This window comes from Myotis nattereri (assembly GCF_964212035.1).
Source record: "Myotis nattereri genome assembly, chromosome: 5".
In the NCBI taxonomy this organism is placed as follows: Eukaryota; Metazoa; Chordata; class Mammalia; order Chiroptera; family Vespertilionidae; genus Myotis; species Myotis nattereri.
This window is the reverse complement of record NC_138080.1, coordinates 24,543,463-24,564,442: the sequence shown is the minus strand read 5'-3', so window position 1 is coordinate 24,564,442 and position 20,980 is coordinate 24,543,463. Positions and strand designations below refer to the sequence as shown.

The following is a 20,980-nucleotide window of genomic DNA, read 5'->3' as shown; positions in this document are numbered from 1 at the left end:
AGCTGTGCAAGCAGCCTGTCCCCCGTCCAAGGAGCAGCAGCGATATGAGTAGCCTGTCCCCATCCGAGGAGCACCAGCTGCGCGAGTAGCCTGCCATGGTATGAGGAGCAGCAGACCTGCCAGCAACCTGCCCATGTCCAAGGAGCAGCAACCTCATGAGCAGCCTGTCCCATCCAAGAAGCAGCAGCCGTGTACAGCCATACCCCAACCAAGGAGCAGCAGCCACGTGAGCAGCCTGCCCCCTTCTGAGGAGCAGCAGCTGCATGCAGCCCGCCCCCATTGAAGAAGCAGCAGCCTCGTGAGCAGTCCATCCCCATCCAAGGAGCAGCAGCTGTGCAAGCAGCCTCCCCCACCAGACAGAGGAGCCACCACTGCTGCTAACAGCACCCACCAGAGGAGCCACTGTCTACTAAGAAGCAGCTGTTGCTGCAACTGCCCAAGGAGCAACCGCAGCCTGAGGAGCCAGTGCCACCCAAGGAGCAGCCTCTGAATGACTCAACATCTAGATCCATCGGTGAGATCAAAAATGGGTAGACAAAAAAAACTCCAGAGGAAAGAAAATGTTTGTCAGAAAAGCAGCTAATTGAAACAGAGGCATGCAATATGTCAGAAAAAGAATTCAGAATAAGGGTCATACAATTCAAAAACCAGATGGATGAAAAAAATCAACAACTTATGTAAGAATCAAGAATAAATGAAGAGTGATATGGCTGAAATAAAAAACACCATGGAAAGTTTTAACAGTAGACTAGGAGAAGTGGAGGACTGAATAGGTGAATTAGAAGACAGGGAAGCAAAACAAACCCAAAATGAACTGCAAAAAACTTAAAAGACAGAAGGAGAGCCTAAGGGAGCTATGGGACAACATGAAACGAAGCAACATATGAATAATAGGGGTTCCAGAACAACAGGAATAGGAACAAGGGTTAGAAAACCTATTTGAAGAAATAATGTCAGAAAACTTCCCTGACATGAGGAAGAGAAAGGTCACATAAACACAGAGAGTCCCAAAAAGGATGAACCCAAAAAGACCCACACCAAAACACAACATAATTATGATGGCAAATGTTTAGGACAAAGAGAGAATTTTAAAGGCTGCAGGAGAGAGACAGAAAGTTACGTACAAGGGATTTCCCATTAAATTATCAAGTGATTTCTCAATAGAAACACATCAGGCCAGAAAAGAATGGAAGGAAATTTACAAAGTGATGTAAAGCAAGGGACTGAGTCCAAGAATACTCTACCCAGCAAAGTTATCATTCAAAATTGAAGAGGAAATAAGGAGTTTCACAGACAAAATAAAAGGCTAGGGGATGTTTATCACTACCAAGCCAGCAATGCAAGAAATGCTAAAAGGACTGGTGTAAAAAGAAAGAAATAAAAAGGTAAGAAAGAACATAGGCACAAAAAATAAAAATAGCTACAAACAAGTACCAATTAATAATTACTTTAAATGTAAATAGACTCAATGCTCCAATCAAAAGACATCGAGTGGCTGAATGGATAAAAAAAACATGACCCATAATTTGCTGTCTACAAGAGATCCACCTTAGAACAAGGGACTCACACAGACTAAAAGTGAAGGGATGGAAAAATATCTTTCAGGTAAATGGAAATGTAAAAAAAGCTGGGGTAGCAATACTTATATCTGACAAAATTGACCTCAAAGTGAAGGCCATAACAAGAGATAAAGAAGGCCACTTCATATACTAAAGGGATTGATTCAACAAGAGGATATAACCCTGATAAACATACATGCATCCAATGCAGGAGCACCCAAATACATTAAAAAAAAAAAAAAAAAAAAAAAAAAAAAAAAAAAAAAACTCCGGGAAGATATCAACGGAGAGACAGACAACAATGCAATCATAGTAGGAGACTTTAATACACCACTAACATCCCTGGATAAATCCTCTAGACAAAAAAATCAGCAAAGAAATATCAATCCTATATGACTCACTAGATCAGATGAACTTAATTGAAATCTTCAGAACATTTCACCCCCAAGACACAGAATATACGTTCTTCTCAAGTGCACATGGGACATTTTCAAAAATAGACCACATATTGGGTCATTAGCAAAGTCTCTCCAAATCCAAGAAAATTGAAATCATATCAAGCATCTTCTCAGATCACAATGGCATAATATTAGATATAAATTACAATGAAAACAATCCAAAAAATTCAAACACTTGGAAGCTGAATAGCATGCTATTAAACAATGATTGGGTTACCAAAGAGATCAAAGGAGAAATTAAAAACATCCAGGAAACGAATGACAATAAAAACACAACAATCCAAAATCTATGGGACACAATGAAAGCAGTCCTGAAGGGGAGGTTCATAGCTCTACAGACCTACCTCAAAAAAAAAAACACAAAAAAAAACCCAAGAAAAAATGGTAGTAAATCATCTAACTCTACAACTTAAAGAATTAGAAAGAGAGTAACAAGAAAGCCCAGAGTGAGCAGAAGGAAGGAGATAATAAAAATCAGAGCAGAAATAAATGACATAGAGACCAAAAAACAATTCAGAAGATCAATGAAACCAAGAGCTGGTTCTTTGAAAGGATAAACAAGATTGATGAACCACTAGCCAGGCTCACCAAGAAGCAAAGAGAGAGGACCCAAATAAACAAAATCAGAAATGAAAGAGGTGAAATAACAACAGAGCCCACAGAAATACAAAGGATTGTTAAAAATTACTAAGAACAACTCTAAACCAACAAACTAGACAACATGGAGAAAATGAACATATTCTTAGAAAAATACAACCTTCCAAAACTCAATCAGGAAGAATCTAAAATTCTCAATAAGCTGATAACTATGGAAGAAATTGAAGCAGTCATATCAAAAAACTTCCAGCAATCAAAAGCCTGGAGCTAGAGAGCTTCACAAGGGAGTTCTACCAAACATTCAAGGAAGAACTAAAACCTATCCTCTTCAGACTATTCCAAAAAATTCAAGAGGAAGGAACACTTCCACGCTCATTCTATGAAGCCAGCATCACCCTAATACCAAAACCAGATAAAGACAACACAATGAAAGAGAATTACAAGTCAATATCCCTCCTGAACATAGATGCCAAAATCCTCAACAAAATTCTAGCAAATTGGGTCCAGCAGTACATCAGAAAGATCATACACCATGACCAAGTAGGATTTATTCTGAGGATGCAAGGATGCTACAATATCTGCAAATCAATAAACATGATACATCACATAAACAAATGAGAGATAAAAATCACACAGTCATATCAATTGATGCGGAAAAGCATTTGACAAAATACAACACCCTTTCTTGATAAAAACTCTCAGCAAGGCGGGAACAGAAGGATCATACCTCAACATAATAAGATATGACAAACCCACAGCCAACATCATACCCAATGGGCAAAAACTAAAACCATTTCCCCTAAGAATAGGAAGAAGACAGGAATGCCCACTCTCATCACTCCTGTTGGACACAGTATTGGAAGTACTAGCCATTGTGATTAGACAAGAAGAAGAAATAAAAGGCATCCAAATTGGAAAAGAAGAATCAAAACTGTCCTTATTTGCAGATAACATGATACTGTACATAGAAAACCCTAAAGACTCCATCAAAAAATTATTAGACTTAATAAATGAATTTGGCAATGTAGGACACAAAATTAACGCTAAGAAATCTATGGCATTTCTATACACCAATAGTGAACTTACAGAAAGAGAGACTAAAAAAACAATCTCATTTACCATCACACCAAAAAAATTAAGATACCTAGGAATAAACTAAGGAGGTAAAAGACCTATATGAAGAAAACTACATGACACTGAAAAAAAGAGAGAGTAAGACATAAACAGATGGAAGAACATACCATGTTCATGGATTCGGAGAATCAACATCATTAAAATGTCCATACTGTCCAAAGCAATCTATAGATTCAATGCACTCACCATTAAAAAACCAACGGCACATTTCACAGACCTAGAATGAACTTTCCAGAAATTCATCTGGAATAAAAAAAGACCCCGAATAGCTGCAGTGATCCTGAAAAAGAAGAATAAAATAGGTGGGATCTCAATACTAGATATCAAGCTGTTATTACAAACCTACTGTTCTCAAATCAGCCTGGTACTGGCACAAGACCAGACATATAGATCAATGGAATAGAATAGAAAACCCAGAAATCGACCCAAACCACTATGCTCAATTAATATTTGACAAAGGAGGCATGAACATACAATGGAGTTAAGACCGCCTCTTCAATAAATGGTGTTGGGAAAATTGGACAGATACATGCAAAAATGAAATGAGACCATCAACTTACACCATACATAAAAATAAATTCAAAATGGATAAAAGACTTAAATATAAGATGGGAAACCATAAAAATACTAGAGGAATTCACAGGCAGCAAATTCTCAGACATATGCCAAAGCAATTTCTTCACTGATACCACTCTTAGGGCAATGGAAACTAAAGAGAAAATAAGCAAATGGGACTACATCAAAATAAAAACCTTTTGCACATCAAAAGAAACCATCAACAAAAGAACAAGAAAGCCCACTGCATGGGAGAACATATTTGCCAATGTTATCACTGATAAGGGTTTAATCTCAAACATTTACAAGGAACTCATACAACTTAACAAAAGGAAGATAAACAATCCAATCAAAAAATGGACAAAGGACCTAAATAGACACTTTCAAAAGAGGACATTCAGAAAGCCAAGAGACATGTGAAAACATGCTCAAAGTCACTAATCATCTGAGAGATGCAAATCAAAACAACAATGAGGTATCATCTCACACCTGTCAGAATGGCTATCATCAACAAATCAACAAAAGACAAGTGCTGGAGAGGATTTGGAGAGAAAAAAAACCCTCCTTCACTGCTGGTGGGAATGGCGACTGGTGCAGCCACTGTGGACAAAAGTACGGAGTATCCTCAAAGAACTAAAAATGGAACTCCCATTTGACCCAGTGATCCCACTTCTAGGAATATATCCCAAGAAACTAGAAACACCAAGCAGAAAGGATATATGCACCCCTATGTTCATAGCGACATAATTCACCATAACTAAGATTTGGAAATAGCCTAAATGCCCATCAGTAGATGAATGGATTAAAAAACTGTGGTACATATACACAACGGTAAAAAAGAAGGAATCTACTGTGGTAAAAAAGAAGGAATTCTTTTTAAAAAATTGTTTTTTAATTTCTTTATTGATGATCCCACTTCTGGGAATATATCCAAAAAAACCTGAAACACCAATTAGAAACAATGTATGTACCCCTATGTTCACAACAGCATAATTTACAATAGCTAAGATCTGCAAACAGCCCAAGTGCCCATAAGTAGATGAGTGGATAAAAAAACTGTGGTACATTTATACCTCAGAATTCTAAGCAGCGGTAAAAAAAAAAAAAAATCTCTTACCATTTGAGACAATATGAAGGAACCTGGACAATATCATGCTAAGTGAAATAACTCAGTCAGAAAAAGACAAGTATCACATGATCTCTCTCATATGTGGAATCTAAGTAACAAAAAATCTCTATATTTAAAAAGCAACTGGAACACCAGAACAAGTCGCTATGACATGCACTGTGGCTAGCCAACTGGCGTGATCAGGGGTGAGGGGCCCCCCCCCCCGGCTGGCCTCACCCCCATCGGGGCAGGCTGGCTAGACACCATCTGTGCATGAATTCGTGCACCAGGCCTCTAGTAAACTGATAAAAAGAGTGGATCCAGAGACATGAGAGCCTGGAAGAGAGTGTGGAATCTCAGGCGGTTGGTGGGGGGAGGATGGATGAGTGGGAGCTAATCAACTAACAGTCTTACATGCATATATGCATAACCCATGGACACAGACAAAAAGGTGTTAAATACCTAGGATAGGGGGCAAGACAGGCGGGGTGGGGGGAAACCAATTGAAGAAAAAAGGCGATGTATGTAATACTTTCAACAATTAGGAATTACTTTTTTTTTTTTTAAAGGAAGCACACACCCTAGCTGGTTTGGCTCAGTGGACAGAGCATCAGCATGCAGACCAAAAGGTCCCAGGTTCACTTCCAGTCAAGGGCATGTACCCTGGTTGCAGGCTCGTCCTCGGCCCAGCTCTGTTCAGGGCTCATGCAGAAGGCAACCAATTGATGTGTTTCTCTCTTACATCAATGTTTTTCTCTATCTTTCCCTCTCTCTTCCAGTCTCCCTAAAAAATCAATGGAAAAGCATCCTCAAGTGAGGACTAACAAACATAAACAAGAACAACAAAAAGGAAGTACAAATTGGTAGTTACAAAATAGTCAGGGGGATATAAAGTAGAGCATAAGAAATAGAGTCAATAATATTCTATTAACTATGTGTGGTATCTGATGGGTGTAAGACTTCGTAAGTTATGTCATGTCTAATCACTAGGTTGACACCTAAAGCTAATATATTATGTCAACTTATTGAAAAAAAAGTTTAAGCCCTAGGCAATATCACTCAGTGAATAGAGCATCCGCCTATGTACTGAAGGGTCCCGGTTTGATTCTGGCCAATGGCACACCTTGGATGCAAGCACCCTTCCCAGCCTGGGCCCTGGTTGGGGTGCATGCAGAAGGCAACTAGCAATGCATTTCTTTCACATCAATATTTCTCTCTGCCTCTCCCTTTCTCTTCCGCTCTCTCCAAAAATCAATGGAAAAATATCCTCCAGTGTGAGTTTTAAAAAAAATATATTATTTAAAGAAAATGGTGCATGATTTGGAAACATCCTAAGTGCCCATCAGTAGATGAGTGGATTCAAAAACTCATTGTATGCCAAAACCGGTTTGGCTCAGTGGATAGAGCATCAGCCTGCATACTGAAGGGTCCCAGGTTCGATTCCAGTCAGGGGCATGTACCTTGCTTGAGGGCATATCCCCAGTGGGAGATGTGCAGGAGCAGCTGATCGATGTTTCTCTCTCATCGATGTTTCTGGCTCTCTATCTCTCTCCCTTCCTCTCTGTAAAAAATGAATAAAATATATTTTTAAAAAAACCTCATTGTGTAGTGGTACATCTACACACTGGAATACTAAGCTGCTATAAAAAAGGAACTTTTACCATTTGCAACAGCATGGATGGACCTGGAGAGCATAATGCTAAGCAAAATAAGCCTTTCTGAGAAAGATAAACATCACATGATCACACTCATAAGTGGGATATAATGAACATAAACTGATGAACAAAAATAGATCCAGAGACTAAGAAACTCTGGACAGTCCAACCTCAGAAAGAAACCAAAGGACTTGTATGCACGCATATTAGCATAACCAATGGACATGGACACTGGGGCAATGGGGGCTTTTCGTGGGGGTAGCAGGGGGAGGTGTCAATAGGGAAGAAAGAGATATATGTAATTTAAACAATATAAAAAAAAAGAAAATGTCGCGCGCGCGCGCACGCGCACACACACACACACAGAGGACTATTACGGTATTATTCAGCCATTAGAAATAGAAATCCTGCCACTTGTAACAACACATTCATGGACCTTGAGGACAGGATGCTTTGTGAAATAAGTCAGAAAAAGAGAAATGCCATGTGCTCTCACTTATCTGTGGAACCTTTAAAAAAGGAACTCCATAGATACAGAGCACAGGCTGATGGTTGCTAGAGGTTGCAGGCGTGGGGTTCGGAGGTGAGGTGGGGGTCAAATGGATGAAGGCTGCCAAAAGGTACAAACTTACAATTATAAGTTGCTGAGAGTAAACCATAAAAGTTCTCTTTTCAAGAAAAAAATTTCTGTAATTATGTATGATGACAGATGCTAACTAGACTTATTGTGATGGTCATTTCACAATACATACACATATCAAGTCATTATGCTGTACACCTTAAACTAATATAATGTTGTATGTCAATTGTAACTTAATGAAGAATAAAATCCCTTCTATAAAAAAAAAAAGATTACAGTGGATTTGAAAAATTGCAGTCACCTAGTGATGTCACACACATCACAATGTCATAGGGAAATGCATTACTCAGATGTTTATGATGACGCTGGTGTAAACAAGCTTCCTGGGCTGCCAGTCCTATGAAAGTCCAGCACACACAGTTACCTTCACTGCATAGAATACTTGATGATGAGAAACTGGTTTATGCATTTGCTATACTATCCTCTTTATCGTTGTGTGCTTTCTACTTAGTGAAAGAAAACTTTGCTGTGAAACAGTATGTTGTTTATGCCGGCAGCAGCCTCAGAGGTCTGGTGTTCACTGTGCCTTTTGATTGCATCATTGCCTCCTGGGCTTGAGGAATCTGTTTTTTGTGAATTTCCTGGCCTAAGTGTACAGTGTGAATAAGTCTACAGTCGAGTACAGTAACGTCCTAGTCCTTCATATTCACTCACCCGATCACTGGCTCCTGCAGAGCAGCCTCCAGTCCTGGAGCCCATTCAGGGTTAGTCCCCACACGGATGTACCATTTTCTACCTTGCACACCACATTTTTACTGCACCTTTTCATAAATGCTTCCTACCATTGCATCACAATTGCCTACAGTATTCAGTACAGTAGCATGTTGTACAGGTTTGTTGCCTAGGACCCACAGGCTACACCATATGGCTTAGGTGTGTAGCAGGCTACACCCTGCAGCTTAGTGTAAGCGAACTGAAAACAACAAACCTGCCTCCAGATGTCCTCCCCAGGCTCAGGGTGCAGGACTGTAGGTAACTGCAGTTTCACCTCTCCCAGGAGTAAAGTTTTAGCCCAGTCACTGCAACTTGCTGTTCCACACTAATCTGCCTAAAGACTCCTGCTGTTCCTTCCCCTAAGGAAGGGTGACCCTGCCTGAAGCAATCCCCTCTTTTCTTTCACTAATAACCTCTCAAAGCCACTTCCTTTCTGCCTGTTGTAAACGCCTTCCATTGTGAACAGCTGCTCTGAGATTCTATTTCCTAGATGGGATGCAGCCCTATTCGGGAATGGGGAATCAAGCCAGTTAACCTTCCACTTACGCAGCTGAAGTTTGTGTTTAATGGTTTGAAAAGCACCACAAAACAAATAGCTGATAAGACGCTGTGAGTCAGAGAAGGAAGATGGCGGTTAGGATTCGGGGGACAGACTGGAAATGCAGGCACTTGTTGCAGAGCTAGGCCTGGGGGGCTGGGGGTGGACTTGAGAGCCTGCTCCACAAACATCAAAACTCAGGAGAAAACGGGGTCCTTCTGGGGAGAAAGGAGGGACGGGGGCCCCACAGACAACAGCTCCTCCCGTGCACGAACCGCGGGGACCGAGTCACCATTGTCCCCATGACCCTCCCCGTGGTCACCGCACCGACTGCGGAGCATCGGGGATGAGGGTGCAGAGCTGCCCAGACGCGCTCCGCAGCCCAAGGCCCTGCCGCGGGGACACACTGGACGCCCGGGTGCCGGCTGGGCCCCACCCTGCGAGCCCGAGGGGCCTGCAGTTTCAGCGGAGCCCCCGGCGCCTCGGTCCGCAGGCTCCGGACCTGACCGTGGAGAGACGGTCCCGCCACGGCGGCTCCACCCGCGCCCCCTCCCCGTCCCCGCGCCCGGCCGCACACTCACCATTTCTGGATCCTGGGCCCCCCGAGTCCCGCCTGCAGCTCCCAACGCCTTACAGATGGCAGATGGACAAATGAAGGAAGAACAAGGGATATTAAATCTGAGTGAACTTCCGGGTGGTGGCAGAGCGTAGCCCCACCCACCTGCCCCCCAATAGCCCCAACCACCCGCCCCCGCTGCAGCTCCACCCACCTGGCGCCCAGCTCTGTTGACAGACACTTTGCACCACCTGCCCCTAGCGCCTGAGGTGCACAGGCCTGAGCCCAAAGCAGGCAGATCTCCTGTCCAGGGACATTTGCACTGAGAGGCAGCGCTGAGCGTCCCCAGGGAACAGTGGTCCTTCCCTGCAAACACACACACTGAAAAGGCACCTAAGGAATCTGGCTCCATTTTCATCTTTGTTGACAGCTGGAGTCTGACATGTGCATTTTCCAAAAAGGTGCACAGGCTCAGGGACCAGGGATGCCTTAGGGTGGTATCCTTCCAGAACTACTGCCAGATTCCCAAAAAGAGCATTGAATCCAGTAACAAGCCATCATTTCCAGCGTGAAAAGTGACTTCTGTGTATTTTCAATGGTTAACTTTAGAAAATGTTTTTCACATGAAAATCTGTTCCCGCTGGTGATTCAACCATGCTCTTCTGAGGCCATGAGCCACCCTTTACTTGTGGTTATCTTGTGGGCAGTTCCACAGACCTACCCAGAGCAAGGAGACGGGCCAGGCACAGAGGTCACCATGGTGGGAAACCCAGGTGTCCAGCAATGGGCAACCAATTGTAGGGTGGGGCCTGGTCCCCAGGGTGACTTTTCCTCCTCTAGCTCCAGGCCCAGATAAGCAGCAAAATGCCAGGGCTGACATCAGGACCAGCTGCACTGAATAATGACCCCTGTCCTGGTGCTGGCCAATCCATCAGTGGAGGCCACATCCCTGAATGGACACACCTGGAAAGCTACAGAATATTCCATTCAGCTCTTCCCCTGGGACCTCCCCTGAAATCTCCACCCTTAAAACCTTTAGGAAGGAGGACCCAGTGCGCTCTCTCTCCCTGGAGCACACCTGTATCTTCCCCTTCCCCTCCTTCTCCTCCTCCCCCAGGCAGATTACCATTAGCTTCTGCTCCCAAGCTCCAAGGGCGCTTCTGTTACCTCCTTAACTCCTTTTCTAAGCCCATTTCCTCTAAGACTTACTTCTCACACCTCTGTAATTTAACCAGTAAATGTTCTCTTACTCTTTGGGTCTTGCTCTGAATTATTTTCTAGCCAGAACCCAAGTACCCAGGTTGCTGAACCCACATTTAGTCTGAGCCCAGTCAGACACCTGGTGCCATTCCTGTTGCCACCACAGTTACAGTTTAATCCAGCAATAATGAGATTTATCTGAAACTGGGTTCCATCAATGTAAGAATCATTCCAACCTCACGAGAATTTTTATGAGTTTATTGTCAGGAAGCAAAATGTCAATGGATTGAGATATTGTTCTGGGGGAATGGCAGTTTTGTACCTTATCTACTTATATAAAAACCCTGGGTGTAACATCACAGCCAGAAGCGCAACCAACCTGAAGGAAGTCAGTCCTGCAGGGGTTGTCTTGGAAATGGCTGCGCCCTCCCCCAGCTGTTTCCTGGAGGGCAAGGTTTCAGGCAGGAACCTGCCCTTGGAGCAAAGCGTGGAAGTGAAATGATCTGTAATGGATCTATTATTGAAGTTACCTTTGGAAATACTATATCTATAGATCAGTGGGTTCTCAACCTTGGTTGCACATTAGAATCACCTGGGAATCTTTTTAAAATCCTGATTTAAAATCCTGATTTAGTGCAGTGGTTGTGCTCTAGTCTCTGGAAGCAAAAGACCTGTCTGAATTCCAGCTCTGCCCCTTGCTAGGTGATGAGGTGGCTATGAGAATGTACCTCACAAACCTGCACAACAAGGAGCTTAATTGACCAAGGAGCCCAACTGCTGTGCTCTGAAGTGCAGCCCTGCATCTGCGCCAAGGCCTTGCTGCTTTCACAGCTCAGCGACCAAATATGACAGATGCTAAGGTAGGCCTGTTTCTGGGAGACACGATGTTAGGGTTGCCGAAGGAGGAACACACGAGGCCAAGATGGTAAGGGATTATAACTTTATAAGGTCATCTGGAGACCAGATTGGCTGAGCACCCAAATGGCACTAGCACCCAAAGATGGGGAGGCAGAGGTTTTTAAAGGACTCTAGGTGGGCTTTTTCTGGGTGGAGAATTTTCTGTGCAGGTGTGGATTCTAGGAAACTGTGAAGGGGAGAGATAATGGTCTTAGAAAGTGGAATGTGGCCTAAGTAAGTGGAATGTCCATTGTGAAGTGGCCTAAAGTTCAGTAACCAGGGGAGAGGGTATGGATTCAATTGTTTGATCAGACCTAACATTCCAGCCTTTTTGTTTTATGGAATATGGAGGAAGGTCCTATCTTCTGTACTGACTTCCTGCTGAGGAGGGACGTCGAGCGCACAGGGGAATAGATTTTGATAGTGGTGGACTGGAGAGGGATAGCAACAACATGATTTCCCTGAGAGACTGGTTGGTGAAGGCTCTAAGAAGAAGGACATCTCATCGCATGGTACTCGAAGTCCCCTGTTGAGTGATTTGGGAGGTAAAAGCTCATCCTGAGGTTGCTGCAGCGTCACTTGTCTGGTTTGGCTGCTTTTCTGGGCCTGGAGCTGAAATACACCTGAGGCCTAAAGGTTATCTTTATGGAGGGAAAGCTCAGGGTCTAAGTTGCCTGACTAGTGATATGAAAGGGAAGGATAGGTTACTCTGGTGGGGAGGTTTTTGTTTTCCCAGTTTTGCCCCTTGCTATGCATCCACAGCTTTCTGGTAGGTCCTGAGACAGGATTTCAAAATAGGTAGAGCAGTGGTTAAGCTCCCTATGGCAGTTCCAGGCCCTGCTGTGATGCCAAGGGTTAGGAGGAGAGGGGTTATCTGGGCTGCCCTCTTGTGTCGGATATGATGGGCTATCGGGACAGGTAAAGACTGATTATTGGGGGCCACATCTACATTGGGTGAGAGATAGACAAGAGTACAGGTTCCTGACCAGCTGATTAGGAGGAAGATGTATATATGTGTTATCCCCATAGAGGAAGAAAAATCCCTGATCATGGAGACAGGGTGAAAGGTATAGAGACAAGAGGTGGACTAAAGGGTATGAGGTTTCTTTCCTTTTCCCAGTTCCGACCTCCAAGCCGAGAGGGTAGTCGCCATGGCATTACCAATAAGAGTGACAGATAAATGGTTGAGAGTCTATTGCAGTGAAAGTGGCAGGAATGCGAGAATGGGCCATTATCCAAGGGGAAAGCAAAAGGGAAGGAAAGGAGCTATGGAAGCCTGGGGCCTGGATGGTTGGATAAGTAAAACAGTCCAGCTATAGGAAATAACCATTGGTTTCTGGGGAGACCTGGTAGTCACCCCTTGGGACCAATGGTCGTTTGGTAGTTCTAGGTTAACTGTGGTGTTGCAAGGTGATGATGGGAGATGGCCTATTGTTAAACTGCCCTGTGACCTTGTTAAACATATGGGGGCTTGGGCGATTTGTGGGGTGGGTAGAGTGATAGGACCTGTGACTGGGAGGGAGGAAGGAGCTACCTTAGTAAGAGATAGAATATAAGCAGGGAAAAGAATGGAGGCCTAATGAACATAGATGAACATAGATGCCAAAATCCTCAACAAAATCAAAGCAAATCGGATCCAGCAGTACATCAGAAAGATCATACACCATGACCAAGTAGGATTTATCCCAGGGATGCAAGGATGGTACAATATCCGCAAATCAATAAATGTGATACATCACATAAACAAATTGAAAGAAAAAAACCACATGGTCATATCAATTGATGCAGAAAAAGCATTTGACAAAATCCAACACCCATTTTTGATAAAAACTCTCAGCAAGGCGAGAGTAGAAGGATCATACCTCAACATAATAAAAGCCATATATGACAGGCCCACAGCCAACATCATACCCAATGGGCAAAAACTAACACCATTTCCCTTAAGAACAGGAACAAGACAGGGATGCCCACTCTCACCACTCCTGTTCGACATGGTACTGGAAGTATTAGCCATTGCAATTAGACAAGAAGAAGAAATAAAAGGCATCCAAATTGGAAAAGAAGTAAAACTGTCCTTATTCGCAGATGTCATGATATTGTACATAAAAAACCCTAAAGACTCCATCAAAAAACTATTAGACTTGATAAATGAATTTGGCAATGTAGCAGGATACAAAATTAACACCAAGAAATCTATGGCATTTCTATGCACCAATAGTGAACTTACAGAAAGAGAGACTAAAAAAACAATACCATTTTACCATCACACCAAAAAAATTAAGCTACCTAGGAATAAACTTAACTAAAGAGGCAAAAGACCTCTACTCAGAAAACTACAGGACGTTGGAAAAAGAGATAGAAGAAGACATAAACAGATGGAAGAACATACCATGTTCATGGACTGGTAGAATCAACATCATTAAAATGTCCATACTACCCAAAGCAATCTATAAATTCAATGCACTTCCCAATAAAATACCAACAGCATATTTCACAGACCTAGAACGAACGCTCCAAAAATTCATCTGGGGGAAGAAAAAAAAAGACCCCGAATAGCTGCAGCGATCTTGAGAAAGAAGAATAAAGTAGGTGGGATCTCAATACCAGATATCAAGCTGTATTACAAAGCCACTGTTTTCAAAACTGCCTGGTACTGGCACAGGAACAGACATATAGATCAATGGAATAGAATAGAGAACCCAGAAATCGACCCGAACCAATATGCTCAATTAATATTTGACAATGGAGACAAGAACATACAATGAAGTCAAGACAGTCTCTTCAATAAATGGTGTTGGGGAAATTGGACAGATACATGCAAAAAAAATGAAACTAGCCCACCAACTTACATCATATACAAAAATAAACTCAAAATGGATAAAGGACTTAAATGTAAGATGGGAAACCATAAAAATACTAGAGGAATCCAAAGGTAACAAAATCTCAGACATATGCCAAAGCAATTTCTTCAGGGATACTGCTCCTAGGGCATTGGTAACTAAAGAGAAAATAAACAAGTGGGACTACATCAAAATAAAAAGCTTCTGCACAGCAAAAGAAACCATCAACAAAACAACAAGAAAGCCCACTGCATGGGAGAACTTATTTGCCAATGTTATCACTGATAAGGGTTTTATCTCTTAACATTTATAGGGATCTCATACAACTTAACAGAAGGAAGATAAACAATCCAATCAAAAAATGCGCAAAGGACCTAAATAGACACTTTTCAAAAGAGGACATTCAGAAAGCCAAGAGACATATGAAAACATGCTCAAAGTCACTAATCATCCAAGAGATGCAAATCAAAACAACAATGAGCTACCATCTCACACCTGTCAGAATGGCTATCATCAACAAATCAACAAACGACAAGTGCTGGAGAGGATGTGGAGAAAAGGAGACACTTGTGCACTGCTGGTGGGAATGCAGACTGGTGCAGCCACTATGGAAGACAGTATGGAGTTTCCTCAAAATGTAAAAAATGGAACTCCCATTTGACCCAGTAATCCCACTGCTAGGAATATATCCCATGAAATCAGAAACACCAATCAGAAAGGATATACGCATCCCTATGTTCATAGCAGCACAATTTACCATAGCGAAGATCTGGAAACAACCTAAGTGCCCATCAGCAGATGAGTGGATCAGAAAACTGTGATACATTTACACAATGGAATACTACGCTGCTGTAAAAAAGAAGGAATTCTTACCATTTGCAACAGCATGGATGGAACTGGAGAGCATTATGCTAAGTGAAATAAGCCAGTCAATGAAAGAAAAATACCACATGATCTCACTCATTTATGGATAATAAAGACCATTATAAACTGATAAACAAAAATAGATACAGAGGCAGAGAAGCATGGAACAGACTATCAAACTACAGCGGGAAGGCTGGGGAGGGTTGGGGGGCAGGAGCGGGGGTAAGAGATTAACCGAAGGACTTGCATGCATACATATAAGCATAACCAATGGACATAAGACACTGGGGAATAGGGGAAGCCGGGGGAATGTCAAGAAGGGGGAAAAAAAGGAGACATATATAATACTCTTTGTAATACTTTAAGCAATAAAACTAAATTTTAAAAAAAAAAAGAACAGAGGCCTGATTTGCCTGGGCTGTAGGATAATTACCTAGAAGGGTGTCTGCCTTATTGAGACATATAGTTCCCTTTCCGTCTTAGAAGCTAGAATTATTTTTGCCTAATTCCATCTCTTGATTGGGAGAGGGATGGTGGTATATGCTGAAGAGGAGAGGGAAAGGCAGAGCCAGCAAACCCTGGCAAAGGTTGGATTGGCCTGGTTTAGGAGGGAATGGTTAAGTGTTTGTTTGAGATGAGTGGAGGTGAGAAACTTCCTTACGGGAGTAGGAGAGGAGGGTTGGAATAGGATGAGGAGAGCTAATCCCCACTTCCAGGGCCAGGCTTTTCCCAAGGGGGGGAAAGGGTATGTTTGGGACCTAGAAAGAAGGAAATCTCATCGCATGGTACTCGAAGTCCCCTTGCAGAGGGGTGTCCCATAGAAGGGTGAGAATCCTGATGCAAAGGGACAGGGCCAGTAGCTAGGACCTGTAGGAATTGTACTGTGAGAGGAGGTGGGCTTCCCGGGAAGTCAGGGTTGGTAGGGTCAATCAGTACATAGGGGGAACATGCAGGGGTGCTCACTCATTTATTCTCTTCCTCTGGGATATGGGTAAGACGGAGTCTGGTGGGCCCAACTGGTGGTTGTTAACACTTAGGGGAAGGAGGTGTTCTGGGGATGGGTTTTAATCTGGAAAGGAGGAACCATGGGGTACGCCCTGATAGTTTAGCTGCAACTGGGGCAGTTAAAAGTACCTGATAAGGGCCTTGCCATCAGAGCTGTAAATCACTGATGGATGGATTTCCTTTAGGAGGACCTAGCGCCCTGGCTGTAGAGGAGCAGGGGGACTGTCTCCTGTAAAAGGTCAAGGGAGGACCTGATCAGCACGTTCTCTCAGTAATTGTCAGATGAGATTTAAAATGGGGACACAGTCTCCTAGAGGGGTCCCTGTGGAAGGGAAGTTTCCTAATGAGAAGGGTCTTCCATACATGAGTTCAAAGGGACTAAGAAAGGAGGGTGCATGGGGGGATTGCCCTGATGTGCATAAAGGCTAGAGGTAGGATAGTGGTTTAAGGTTCTTTAGTTTGGAGAGTGAATTTAGTTAGTTGACACTTAATTAAGGAATTTTCCTTTTGTACCTTGCCTGAAGATTGGGGCTGGTGTTGCGGGGGGCGCAGGAGGTGGAGGGGTTAGTTCTAGTAGATGTTCAGAGTGGAGGAGACCTGTTGAGTTATTTAAGAATTGAAAGCAGGCTCATTATCTGATTGTAATGGGGTGGGTAGGCCTAATCTGGGAATGATATGCTGAATGAGAGTTTGAGTGACTTTGGAAAACTTTTCAGACCTAGTGGGGAATGCTTCTACCCAGCCTGAGAGGTATCTACTAAGGTTAAGAGATATTTGTGTGTGTTTTTTAATAGGGGGCCTGTGAGTGAAGTCAATCTGCCAGTCTGGTCAAGGGATTTGGCCCCATGACTAACGAGTGGGGAAAGAAGGTTTAATCTACTGAGTAACAAGTAGAACAGATTTTAGTGATACCTTGCAGTAGGAAGGACATGTGATGAGGGGTTTCAGGAGTTGTAAATGTATCCTATATGTAGGGAGTTGTGAATAGCCCTAAGATATCATGGGCCTGTCCCTGGGGAAGGATATATTTTTCCTGAAATTTTAACCCTGAATCTTCCTAAGGAGCCCAAGATGTACTAGGGACTGAAGTTGCTCTGGAGGGTATTAGGGTGTTAGATGGGTGGAGGGTATTAGGGTGTTAGATGGGTGGAGGGTATTAGGGTGGTAGATGGGGAATAGCTAAGAGTTGGGGAGATGGAGGCTTCCTCTGAGCTGTGTTGCCTTGGCCTCCTGGTCTGCTTTGTTGTTTCCCTGTATTACGGGATCATTCCCGACTTGGTGTCCTTTGCAGTGTGTGACTTTTAAGAAGGCTAGAAAAGGGGAGAGAAGTGCCTGAATACCAGGCAGGAAGACCTGTTGAGGTTTCAATGACAGTGTCAAGAACTGTGAAGAGCGGTGGAAATAAAGAAAGTCTAGGCTCAGATATAAGAACTTACCCAACAGGAGAGAGCGTGGGTGGGGCTGCTTTAGCTTCCTAGGAGAGAAGGGGCCCCTTCGGACATCAGGGGTGATCAAGTCCTGGCTCACTGGACAACACAGAACTTCTACCCATTCACAAATATGCAGCTGTAGCCAAAAAGTAAACAACCAGCATTTACATTTATGAACACACTTTAAACACACTCATACTGTCAAGAAAATATATATTCAGCAAAGTACAAGGGACCTTCTGTAAGAAATACTAAGAGCAGGGGAATTAAAGCTTGTCTAGCAATCAATGTTTCAGTATTTTGTGCTATTTCAAAATATTTAAATCATTTAACCCAGCAATGCTCCAAAGTGTTTAAGTTACCAAAGACTTTGGAAAATTATGTATAGGCATACGAGGCTGGAGAAAAGGTGTGTGTGGGGAGGGGGGAGGGAGCAGGCTCAGCAGCCTCTTTCCAGGTCTCTAGCCACTTGGATTTAAAACTGCCACATTTTTCCTTAGAGATAACATGCTAAGGTTTGGGTGATGATGAGTTCAGCTTCTGATATAGCAGGACTGTTAAGTGCAGCAAAGCAAGGTGCTCTTTGGGAAGGGGGTGGTGTTGTGAGAAGGTGCTGAGGTGAGAGCAGTTTTCAGAGCATTTAAGGGGGTGAAAATACTGGGCTTGGGATCTAAAGGCTCAGTGAGGGATCCCTTCCCTGCGTCATTGAGGGGCTTTGTGAGAAGACTGAAGTTGGGAACCAGAGGGGATAGTTCCCAGTCAGCCCAAGAAAGGAGACTATTTCTTGTCTAGAGGAGGAGACAGTCATGGAGGAGATAAGGCATTGAGGGTCCACGGTAACGGCTCAGCTTTGTGGTGTGAGAGTGAAACTGAGGTAGGTGACTGTTATCAGGGACACTGGGCTTTATGGGGGGATGCCCGGTAGCCCCAGTTGGGCACTGAGCTACAAGGAGAAAAGAGTCAATAAAGGGGTCTCTACTAAGATGCAGTAGAGTAAGAAGGTTAATGGTTGTGAGACTAGCCTGTCAACCCCGATAATATAGACTGAGGCAGGGATAAGTTACCCCAGTGTCAATTAAAAGGTGATTGGCTTACCTGCTACCACAATCGTTCCTGAGGCTCTGTCCTGGTGATGTAAGTCTGTGGGGCCTTGTCAGGGCCTGGGCAGTTTCAGTGTTGGGTGGCCAGTCCCGGAAGGTATGGGATCTCCATACTGGATCCAGATGGAGGCTTTGCTGAGGTCCAACCTGGACGGGCCAGACTACAGTATCATTTCCAGTGGCCTTTTTGCACACTGGGGTGTAGGGTTTTAGCAGGACTTGGTCCAGTGTCCTCCCTTGTTACAGTTGAAGCATGGGCCCGGAGGAGTTTTAGGCCCTGACTTACCATTGGTTGGAGAACTGGCATTTTGTTTGGGGTTCATGAGAGCGGTGGCTAGGAGCTGGAAGGCCTCCTTCTGGGCCTCAGCCTTGGCTTGATATCACCTGTTTTTGGATTTGCGTCTCCTCGTCTCTATTATTAAAGCCCTTAATGGTCAGGTGAATGAGGTCTTTTGGAGGGATTTATGGACCTGTGTCTATTTTTCAAAGTTTGTGGCATATGTTGGGGGCTCATTGGGATAGAAAATGGGTGTTCAGAAGATGGGCTCCCTCTGGGGAGGTGGAGTCTAAGGTGATAAATTTCTGTAAGGCCTCTGTGAGGCAGGAGAGGAAGAGAGCTGGGGTTTTGTCAGGGCCCTGAGTGATTTTAAGTTTGTCAAATTCTTTAGTAAAGGTGGTCTGGTCAGTGGAAAAAGACCTGAGACACCTCTCAACCTGTGTGATGTCAGACATGGACAATGAGACATGTACCCAGACAATACCCTCAGTTCCTGCTAGTCCCTCAGGGGTAGAATGGACATGGGAATAGAAGAGGCTGTGAGGAGGGTGGTCTTTGGATGGCCTGAGAGGCTGTTAGGTGGGAAAAGGCTGTTTTTGTTCTTGTATTTGGGCTCTCAGGGGCCAGGGGAAAGGTGGTTGCTGGTTAGGAGGGTCTGGGTTTTTGGGAACCTGCCGGGGTGACTAGCAGATATAGAGTGACAGAGGTATGATTACTATGACACAGGATTGCTGTGAAAGGGAGGACTAAGGGACTGCCTGGCTAAAGGAACCAGACAGCCTGGATTGCCTGCCTCTGCAGGCTTTAACTGTAATAGCAGTTTGAGATAAAGTTTATCTTTTAGATTCAGTCAGTAGGGTAAGTAATCTTGGGAGGACACATGTGTCTGCAGTGTCCTTTAAGCAAGGGTACCTAAAGATTAAGCATGAAGATTCCAATAAAACTCCCAGGGGCTCAGACTTGTTTGGAAAAGTCAAGGCAGGGTCTGCCCCCTTTGGCAAGGTCCATTCGACTTTTCGGAGAGTCCTCCTTACAGACTTGCCAACCAAGTCCCATGATTCCCCACAGGAATCTGCTGCAGGTGAGGCAGGGGATGTGTAAGGGGGTGAAGGTTGTGGTCTGCTGGGTCAGAAGTAAATTCAGAATCAGAAGTGTTCGGGGTATGATGTTTTATGTGAAGAAGAATCTGATGGGTAAACAGGACTGACAGAGAGACGATGGAGACTGGAGGATGAAAAGGCGTAGACATAGGGAATCTCTGAATATTTTCCACTGTGGTGTCAGCAATTACCTAAATTATGCAATGTGTTAAAATTGCAAGTGCTGTCTCTCACTTTTAATTTCTATTTCCTTGGTGACTAATGCTATGTAGCATTTTTTCATGCTCCCAACCATTTGCATATCTTCTTTGGCAAAATGTGTATGCAGATACTTTACCATATTCAGATTGATTTATTTCATTTTTAAGAATTAGGTTGTGCCCTAAGTGGTTTGGTTCAGTGGATAGAGCGTCAGCCTGTGATCTGTTTATGTCCCAGCCTTCTATTCTAGTTCTAGTCTGAGAACTGTTCATCAGTTTGTAATTTTTAAGTAATTACTATCCTGTTTTTCATACCATGACAAAATATCATATCCCCAGGAGTAGCACACTGGGTTCCAAAGAGTGTTGATGGTGTCCTTTCAACCATAACTCATTAATTACCTGTTTCCATTCGCTAAATGTTCCTTTAAAAGGGGGCAGCCTAGAGGCCTTGAACCACAGACAGTTAACCTTAGCAACTCAAAAAAACAGTGGAAGCTGTTGCAAGACCATGGGAGGAAGTGTGGTTCATTTCTGACTGTTCCTTCAAGTA

General features: G+C 43.5%; 1 protein-coding gene across 3 annotated transcripts in view; it reads right to left on the bottom strand.

Moving 5' to 3' along the window:
• LOC308519957 (uncharacterized protein) overlaps positions 1 to 19,268 on the bottom strand; it is a 33,144-nt gene extending 13,876 nt beyond the window's left edge. The window contains exons 1-3 of one of the 3 annotated variants that reach the window (XM_081092326.1): positions 18,846 to 19,268; positions 17,757 to 17,886; positions 9,540 to 9,587 (exon numbers count right to left, since the gene is read on the bottom strand). In XM_081092326.1, the coding sequence (XP_080948452.1) occupies positions 9,540 to 9,542 (3 nt within the window). In that variant the 5' untranslated portion in view covers positions 9,543 to 9,587; positions 17,757 to 17,886; positions 18,846 to 19,268. Of the gene's footprint in view, positions 1 to 9,539; positions 10,614 to 17,756; positions 17,887 to 18,845 lie in introns of those variants that run through there. The other 2 variants (XM_081092325.1, XM_081092327.1) reach the window with 2 other exon arrangements.
• Positions 19,269 to 20,980: the final 1,712 nt, after the last annotated feature.